The sequence below is a fragment of the Brachypodium distachyon genome, chromosome 4, assembly GCF_000005505.3.
Source record: "Brachypodium distachyon strain Bd21 chromosome 4, Brachypodium_distachyon_v3.0, whole genome shotgun sequence".
In the NCBI taxonomy this organism is placed as follows: Eukaryota; Viridiplantae; Streptophyta; class Magnoliopsida; order Poales; family Poaceae; genus Brachypodium; species Brachypodium distachyon.
This window is the reverse complement of record NC_016134.3, coordinates 33,595,375-33,604,873: the sequence shown is the minus strand read 5'-3', so window position 1 is coordinate 33,604,873 and position 9,499 is coordinate 33,595,375. Positions and strand designations below refer to the sequence as shown.

General features: G+C 47.1%; 1 protein-coding gene, 1 long non-coding RNA gene and 1 other non-coding gene across 3 annotated transcripts; 1 reads left to right on the top strand and 2 right to left on the bottom strand.

The window, feature by feature from the left end:
• Window positions 1-1,132: 1,132 nt before the first annotated feature.
• Window positions 1,133-2,639, top strand: LOC112272495. Its single transcript, XR_002966363.1, has 4 exons — window positions 1,133-1,801; window positions 1,894-1,967; window positions 2,071-2,180; window positions 2,270-2,639. It is a non-coding gene; the product is annotated as an uncharacterized LOC112272495 (long non-coding RNA).
• A 1,034-nt stretch (window positions 2,640-3,673) lies between these two features.
• On the bottom strand, window positions 3,674-3,745 carry TRNAD-GUC. The gene has a single exon. It is a non-coding gene; the product is annotated as a tRNA-Asp (tRNA).
• Window positions 3,746-7,085: 3,340 nt separating this feature from the next.
• LOC100826592 (delta(8)-fatty-acid desaturase 2) lies at window positions 7,086-9,215 on the bottom strand. The gene has a single exon (XM_003577953.4). The coding sequence runs from the start codon at window positions 8,956-8,958 to the stop codon at window positions 7,546-7,548; it is 1,413 nt and encodes a 470-aa protein (XP_003578001.2). The 5' UTR covers window positions 8,959-9,215; the 3' UTR covers window positions 7,086-7,545.
• Window positions 9,216-9,499: the final 284 nt, after the last annotated feature.

Sequence of the window (9,499 nt, the reverse complement as noted above, 5' to 3'; positions counted from 1 at the left end):
TACAAAAATATATGATATGCAATTTGTTGGCATGTGGATTGGTGAAGGATTTGTTCATGGAAACCCAGATAGATTGGAAGAGTTAGGATTTGAGTACTATGAGGAGCTAATTTTAAGGAACCTTGTAGAGCCGGATATGTCATACCCTGGTCAATATATTTGCAATATGCATGATGTTGTTCGTTCGTTTGATCAATTTGTGACTAGAGATGAAGCACTAATAGCTCACCATGGAGAAATGGATAATAGTAAACTTGGTTCAGAAAGGTTTCTTAGGTTGTCTATATAGAAACCAAAGGAGTGGAATCAGGTGAACTTGGGTGGAGAAGTTTACAACAGCAGAAATCACTAAGATCGATAATGTTAATTGGAAATTTCAAGGTTCAGTCTGGTGATTCCTTGCTTACTTTTTCAAGTCTACGGACTCTACATATAGAATCTGCAAATTTTGTCGCATTGGTTGAATCTCTGTATCAACTGAAACACTTGAGGTATTTGTCAGTGGAAAGCAATGATATACATAGTCTGCCAGAGAACATTCAGAAGATGAAATTCTTACAACACATCTGTCTTGGAGGATGTGAGAATCTGGTGAAACTTCCTGCTAATATTGTAAAGTTACAGAAACTTAGATATCTTAACCTTGACAACACATGTATTAATAGTGTGCGTAGGGGTTTCTGTGCCCTAACAAATATGAGGGCACTATATGGGTTCCCAGTCCATGTTGAGGGTGATTGGTGTAGTTTGGAAGAGCTGGGACCTCTTTCGCAGCTCATGGAAATTGGATTGAAGGGTCTGGAGAATGTATCTGCTACCTTGTCTGTTGTCTGCCACAAAAGCCAGGCTTGGTGCAAAGATGCATCTTTCCTTGATGGGCTTATACTGCAGCAGTAGACTAGGGGACGACGGATTGGTCAAAGATGGAGTCACTGAGAAGGATCAAGGAATAATTGAGAAGGTATTTTATGAGCTCTATCCGCCACCTTACATGGAAGATATCCGTATCGGAAGATATTTTGGGCGTCAGCTCCCAAGATGGATGATGTCAACCACGATGGAGCCCCTCGAGAGCTTGAGGATTCTGTCAATGATAGACCTGGCTTGCTGCACCCAACTCCCTGATGGCCTGTGTCAGCTCCCATGTTTGGAGTTCCTCAATGTCAGTCGTGCTCCAGCAATCAAGCGCGTTGGGCCTGAATTCGTGCAGCCCTACAGTGCCGTCACCATGCTTCAATGGGAGGAGTGGAACTGGGAGGAGGAAGTGCAAGCCATGCCCGTCTTGGAGGTGCTTTTAATCCAAAGATGCAAATTGAGGTGTCTTCCTCCCGGTCTTTCCACTCATGCAAGGACTTTGAGAAAATTAAGCACATACAACGTCCAACGCCTCCACTCTCTAGATAATTTTGCTTTTGTAGTTGAGCTCACAGTGGACAACATACCCGAACTGACTAGGATCTCCAATCTCCCCAAATTGCAAAAGCTTGAGATCAACTGCTGCCGAAAGCTCGAGTCACTGCAGAAAATGACTGCACTCCGGAGACTCATGCTGACAATTCAGCACAGTGAGAAACAACTCCCACTGTACCTGCAAACTGTACAGCCAAGCCATTTGCTGCTGGATTGCAGCCCAGAAATACTCACCTCCATTTCTGTTGGAAAATTTGGCCCTGAGTTTGACAAGTTCAGCCATATTGAGAAAGTCGAGGCTTATTCAAAGGATGGAGACAATGTGAAGAAATGGTATGTGTAGACAAGCGAGCCGTACAACATGAGTAGAAACATGGAGACACATCTGCAGGTAACATAATTAGTTGTTTACTTATTCTTTCCTCTTGTTGGTTCCATCTGCTAGAGCATGAATATATTTTCTACTGCTTCATTCGCTTGCAGGATCTATCAGTGGATGACGAAGAATAGGTCGTAGCTCCTGGAGCGGAAAGGAGACAAACATACTCAAAACATGCGTATGTGTGCTTACTCCCCTTCATGCTTTTGAGTATTGTCACCATCATCATCTCAGCACCGCTATCTTTATGTTCTGTTGTTATATTTCCTTTTGAAAAGCAGATGAGTGATTTTAATCTGTGGTCAAGGGTGAAAGAAGGTCATGGATGTCATTGCAAGTCCTTTTCCCGATTATTTGAGGAAAAGAAACTCCGATAATGAACTGTAAGGAAGTATGTAAGCTTCATCATTTCATCTTGTAGTATTATTTTATTTTTCCTTCCAAGGGGGTTTATAACTTTATATGATCAAATGTACGCAGGTGGAATGAAAGGTTTCTTCTCCCTCCTCCAGCTGGTTAATATCAAGTGTCAGTGTGCGTGTATGCAACTCCAGTCTCAGCGGTGTGAAGAGAAATTCTCTCCGTCACATTGTACTCCATAATGGTTCTAAATCCACACTATAGAAAGACCATGGTGCTATGTAAAACGTGGAGACTCCGTTTACACTATGATTAATTTGTAAGATAACAAAAGTTGCGTTCTAAGCTTGCCAACATTGCGTGTCAAAATAAGATGTTTGTTTATGCCGTGACGAACAATGTCAATTGTGATTGGAAATATTTAGTTCTTGCCTTCCGATACGTAGCTTCGACTCCTAACCTGAAAGGTGGCAAACCAAACAAGCACATAAATGACTGTCAGGAACCTGCAATAATTTCAGACTCTGTACAAATGTATATATACAACTGTTTATCATAGAACCTGAGAAATGTATTTGCAGGATCAAACAATGGTGAACTCTAAAGATGACAAAATTGGCGGTGGGTCGGCAAAGAAGAAGACGGGTGGATGGGTTGGCTGTTCTTGTGCAGTGCAATCAAAGAAAGCAAGTTGAGGCTCTGATCTTGCTCCTTGGAAGGAAAACAAGTCAGGTTTCAGGTTCTCCCAACTGCGTTGGCGTTGCTGCTCCAGTTCTACGAACCGCGCAAAAACTGAGCGAAAGCTTTGTCTGTGTTACCGAATACGGGAGGACCCCTTTTTTACAATTTGATGCAATGCTATATTTAAGAGTGATGTACTGTATATTCATTCTTGTGTCATACTATCTCTTGTAGGATCATTGTGTTCCTGGCTTCCTCTGGCAGGCAGGCAGGCAGGCAGGCAGCTGGAGAGCAGGTGCTTTGTCGCTGATTAACACGAGCTCGTTCGTACCTGGAGCCAGGCAGCCTCGGCACACGTCTTGACATAGAAAGTCCTGGCTCTTCTTTTTCTTTGGCGAATACGCGATAAGTCCTGGCTAAGCAAGCATACTGAGAGGCAAGACACAGCTAACTTGGTCACGCGCGGTCTCGCAGAGGTGTGGATCCTGTATTCCTGCAGCACGCCGACACCGACACCGCGAGTATGATCATTAGGTTGTACATCAAATTAGTCAAAAAACGTACGAGAGCCGCGGATCTGTCCGCATGCATGTTACCAGTTACCTCCGTACCTCGACCTTAAGGCCACGACGACCAGGGATGGAGGCGAGCAGCAGACGTAGACACGATCGTCCACATACAACGTGCGAAGTTTTTATTCAGAGGAACGTGCGAAGCTTTTTAGCATCGCCTCACGTAGGCACCCTTGCGGCAAAGACACCCCCGCCCGTGGCCGACGGCCAGATCAAGATGGATACAGCAACGCAGATTTAGATTAGAGATACCAAGATGAAAGAAAAAAATCGCCGTTGCCGGGGATCGAACCCGGGTCACCCGCGTGACAGGCGGGAATACTTACCACTATACTACAACGACTTTGACGTCCATTTGGCATTTGGAAGTAATTTGTTTCGTATCTTACCAGGGAGCTAAGCGATTTCTGGGCCACACAACAATCAGGAACCATTCCATGTTGCCTGTCACGTGTACTTATCGTTGGTCTGTGATAAATCATGCGTACATGTTCATTTCGGTCAAGTCAAACAAACAGTACTCATAGCTTTGCTTGGTCCACCATGTGATCATGTTTGCACGTCGTTGCAGCTTGTGATCGATTCCAAAAAAGATCTCCACCCCTCCTACATGTTGCTATCATTTGGGACACGTAGCTAGCATGCATCTCCGTTTACACCCTGATTTAAGATAGCTAGCAGCAGCCAACCATCTTCCAGCTTCGTACAAAAAATAGCTTCTGTTTTCCGTTCACGTGCACGACGACGATTATTACGAAGTAGTGCTCATAGTATCATGGAAGGCAAGCGGTGTTCCGTGGCTTCAAATTTACCACGGCAAAAGTGATGCCCACTGAAATGTCGCCGCAAGAGTACTGTCGACGGCCCTAAGCTTGCAAGAAGACAAGCAACACACAAAGCATGCCGGGGATCGATGCCACAGAATCGAACGCTCCGTCGTCCAGCATCCACGTCTACGAGGTAGGAATTAATACAAGCGAGATTCCACATATGTCTTGACTTTAGGCTAATTTCTACGCATTAATTCAAGCTAAATGGCAAACGTCCTAGCAACTAGCTAGAAGTTGCGTCCTACTACAAGGGCCTTGTTAATTAAGCCAAAGGTGAGTGGTAACAGTACATGAAAATCAAATGTCAAAGTTTAGTACTCCCTCCGATTCATAATTGTCTCAAATTTGCTCAAATATGTATGTATATGTGTCCAAAAAGTATCTAGATACATATAATATTTCGACAAGTAATATGGATCGGATGGAGTACGTTTCACAAGCCAATAAAGGTGGGTGGCAAAATTAGCTATCCGGCACGATAGCTGTGTGGCCAATAAACGGTGGTTAAAGTAAGAGTGGTACAGAACATATACCAAATTTGGCGGACCATTGCAACGGTTTTGGCATCGAACTAAACGTAGCCAATCCTTGGTAGCTAAGCCCTAATTAAGCAAGCTTCTGTTTCAAAACTTTATGTAACCGGATAAATACAGTTCCAAACTTTTTATCGTCATGCATCGATCATCCATGATCGTAAGACTCTCTCGTGATGGATGAGAACGCCGCCGGCCGATCCTTGTTAGCTAAGCAAGCTTCTTCTTATCCCTGTAGGTATCGATCGCAGACACATCCACTACATCACCGCTTCAGTTTGAAATATATAGAGTTTTGGTCTGAAGAGAAAATCAAGCACGGTACATAATTTCAGGGAATCCGATGACAGCAGGTGCAGGAACGCGTGGTACCATGTCTGAATGTTTCCTCTACGCGATGAAGAGGGAGTACAGTTTTTTTTGCCATACAAACATAAAACCTGGCTTTATATTTCAAAACATAACAGAAAGTACGTCGTGCTGAGGCAATCTCATTGATGCCAGCCAGCCAGCCAGGTGTCCCTCGCTCCCTCTTCATCGCGCTACATTGCCGTAACGGCAACGGATGGCGTCGTCGTGTCGCCGACGTCAAAACAAATGCGATACATCCCACCTTGTCCTTCTTTCTTTTCTTTCGTCTAGAAGACGTACAGCCACACCACACCACCAATAAAGATTTACTTGACTTTCACCCGACGTGATATGCCTATGAAAATGACACCATCCACCGCCACGACAGTATTATAGTGGTATAAAAAGCATATGTAGATATAGATCTCCCACTACGGAAAACCATAAAAGGAAAGTACATCCATCATACACGCACGAGCTGCTGAGTCACCTCGGATTTCGAAAGCTCGGGCAGCCGTTGTCTGCCTCCTTTTCCCTTGCGATGGATGCACTCTGCCCCTCTTCCCGGCCCCCAAGTACATGGTACACGGAAAGAAATACAGTATAAGAAAATCTCGCAACGGAAATCAAAGTTGGAGCAAGTGGCCCGGGCATTACGAGCAGTATTTTCCAAGATTGACATCGAAGCTCGAGACCTGTCCGGAGATATTTTTGCTTGTCGACCGGCCGCAATAGAAAACGCGCGCACAACGGCGCCTCCTCCTATCGCAATCGAGCGGCACAAAGGAATATTAGCAGAGGATGCTTTGGGAGCACATTATCAAACGGACGACTTGGGGGGCTTGAGAAGTTGAGATATTCCTTGGCTTTTGCCCAAGAGGCAGCGCCTCTTCCGTTTTTTTTGGCTAATCTGATCATCATTATTTTTCCAGTAAGTTTTGTTTAGGATCTTTTGAAATCTTGAGCTAGCAGATCAAATGTCTTGTTTAGCAAGGAGCGTCGGAGTAGATGCAAAAGGGAAACGCCTTTTACTAAGGAATTGCAAGCTGCAATATGGTTACGATAAACGCGTTGAGGGCACCATCCATTTGACCACCGGATCCCACAGGGTTAATCACAATCTGACTAACTCCCAAATCGCAACCCCATCGTGTAATGCTGGGCACTTTTCTGAGTTGGTGTATCTGTATTGCAAGCGAATTTTAAGCAAACTCGAAGCGAATTTTCTAGACACATCAAGGTGGGCTACGCGTTCTGACGAAGGAACTATTCAAGCTAGAGCTAGACAACCAGGCAGGGACCGCTGTGTACATGTCAGACAACTATTTTCTGTTATGCAAGCAGACAGGTACCCTGGGCATGCGACGGCATCCTCACATGTGCTGCACGCCACTAACCACCACTGACAAATCACACGCTCACACGGGATGGTCCAGGAACATCTTAAAAGGAATCGGACAAAGAACACCAAAGAAATGGCTGTATTTTGTACAGCAACGCAAAGGTGATCAGGACTCCGGGGATAAGTGGCCAAGAAACTCGATGCCCGTTGCCTCTTGCCTGGCGATGGTAGATCTGTAGATCACATCCAACTAATTGTTTTTGACTTAAGGAACCAGCAAATCTGCCTACTTTTCGGGTTTTGCATGGGAACGAAGATGCTACCGACTGACTATGATAAACAGATGAACACAAAACCAATGGGAGCCTCTTGGATTGTTAGGCGACTCCAGCTCCCGAGCTACCAGTCTCAATCCAGCATAATAACGCGCTGTTCATAGATCTGAAAACCTGGACGTAGCTAGAAACATTCAACAACCCTTCCTAAATACAGTAGAAGAATCAAGAGGAGTGGTTGTATGTCCTATCAGGCCATCAGCTACTCAAACCTGCCAGTACAGAGATGTGCATAAGCAAATAAAAGAAATAATCACTTCACAGAACGCGAAATACTATCTGGAACCAAGCATAGTAGAAGATGGCTAAATTTTGATTATTGGAATAGATAGGATTGTCCCAAACTGCAATTCAAGCTGCCATAGCAGCAGGAAATACAGGGCTACCACAAAACATTACCAACCATCAATAAGGCTTACATTGCCATGAACTTCGATGTCTAGACAATGCAAGCAAAATGAAATGGATGTAAAATAAGCCACAAATTCTTGATATAAAAGAAGAGAACTATTGATATAGTTACCGCAACAGGGAGAGACCAACAATCTAAATATGTGGTGTACAGGTAGACAATTGAAGCATGAACCCACTCTTCAACTGCAAAGATAGTCACTTGTCAACACGAAAAATCCGACATGACTTCAACAGGTAAAAGGAGCAATCTCTCTACACAAGCGAGAAGCAATCAGATAATTGCATGCATGCAAGGCTCAACGCTGGCAATTGCCTTGTACTCCAAGTCCTCCTCCCAGTCACCCATGAGTGTTCAAAGCTTCCCAGACCAAATTCTTTGGGGCGGCACCGGTGGTGGCTACCCTGGCCTGCAATGCAGCAGCCCTTAGTGTCTTCCATGTCAACACATTGGCCTCCCAGAATGTGGCAGCAGCATAAGGCAGTCCATGCTTCTTGCAAAGGTCGCGCACAAACGGAGCAACCATCCTATAGTGGCACCGAGGCAGGCGAGGAAACAAATGGTGCTCGACCTGGAACTGCAGACCACCATGGAACCAATCCATCCACGGTGAGCACTTAATGTCAAGTGTGCCTGCCGTCTGCCTCTCAAACCAATCATTCCCCTTCGGTGGCCCAACATACACCGCTGACGAGAAGTGATTCAGGCAAAACTGCACATGCTGAATCCCAGTGATCACAAAGCTTGCAACTACAAACGCCACTCTCTCCCACCAATTCGGCAGGCAAGAGACCAATAAGGGGTACCAAACCCAGAAAGCAGCGACTCCGGCGATCTCCAGCCAACGCTGACGGACCTTCTTCTGTGACACGAGGAACACGGCAGACTGCACTAGAAGGTTGATCCTCGCAAATCCCATCACGGGGTAAAATGTCCAGTGCTGGTAACTAACGAAGAACTTGGATATGGCATCAAACGCCAAGGTGCGCTCGTAGCAGACCGACCAAAGGTTGTTGAAGAGCTTGGTGGAGACAGCAAAGAGCGGCAAGTGCTGGAGGTCCGGGTCATGGTCGAGGCTGTTGCAGGAGATGTGGTGTGTGTTGTGGTTGAACTTCCACCAGGCGATGCCAAGGCCGGTGAGGCAGTTCCCAGAGATGATCTGCAGGAGGCGGTTGAGCGCGGGGTGGGTGGTGAGCTGGTGGTGGCCAGAGTCATGGCCAATCCAGCCCGACTGGATCCAGATGAAGCCGATGAGGCCCCCGGAGAACAGGTGCGCGAAAGTGCTGGAGCAGGCGAGGACGCAGTAGAGGGCGATGCAGAAGAGGACCGACATTACGACGAGCAGGAGCTTCGGGGTGGGGCCGACGCGCTCGAAGAGGCCCGCGGAGGAGAGCTGCGCGAGGAGGCGGCGGTAGTCGGCGGAGGCGGGGGAGACGGTGTAGTCGGAGAGGCGGCCGACGAAGAAGCGGCGGAGGAGCGGGCGCGCGGAGGGCGGGTGGTAGGCGACGAAGGCGTCGGTGGCGTCCTGGCCGGCGAGGGTGAGGAGCGGGACGTCGCCGCCAGGGTGGTGGCGCAGCCACGGCGTGACGTCGTAGACGTCGCCGGAGATGGAGATCCAGAGGTCGTCCGCCGCGGTGTGCGCGCGGAGCTCCTTGGTGGAGATCATGCGGACGTCGCCGGAGTCCTTGCTGTCGGCCGCCGGCATTGCGTCGGCGTCCGGCGCCATTGCGGCGATCTGGCCCGCCTGGACCATCGGTGGGCTGGATTTGGCTGGAACGCGTGGAGGGGGAGGAGAGAGGATAGGAGAGAGGGGAACGGGAGATCGGATCTTAAAAGAGGAACGGCGGTTTGTGAGGGAGAGAAGGAGGGGGTGGGGGAACTCCTTTCTTTTTACAAGAGTTTCTCGCTGTCCTTGATGTGGTTACGGCTTTTCCTTACAGCCGGGGTTACGTTTTCTATATAGTAATACGCCTTCTTTATTTCTGGGCAAAGGCAACGAGAGGCTGGCTTCACAACGGACCACTTGGGGGCATCTATGCTATCAAAAGAAAGGATCCGGTCCAGTTAAATAGCGCACCGCGATGCGATACCAATTCCTGTTTGCATCAAACGCAGCACACAGCCAGATGGCAGTGCTGTACCGCATGATCACTGGTAGTACTAGCGCACACGTAGCTTGTTTGGTGAAAGACAATGAGAGAGAAAAAATGAAAACTCAACCGATTATTCTACTCCTCCGATCCATATTAGTTGTCGAAATATCACATGTACCTAAACGCTTTTTAGACATAGAT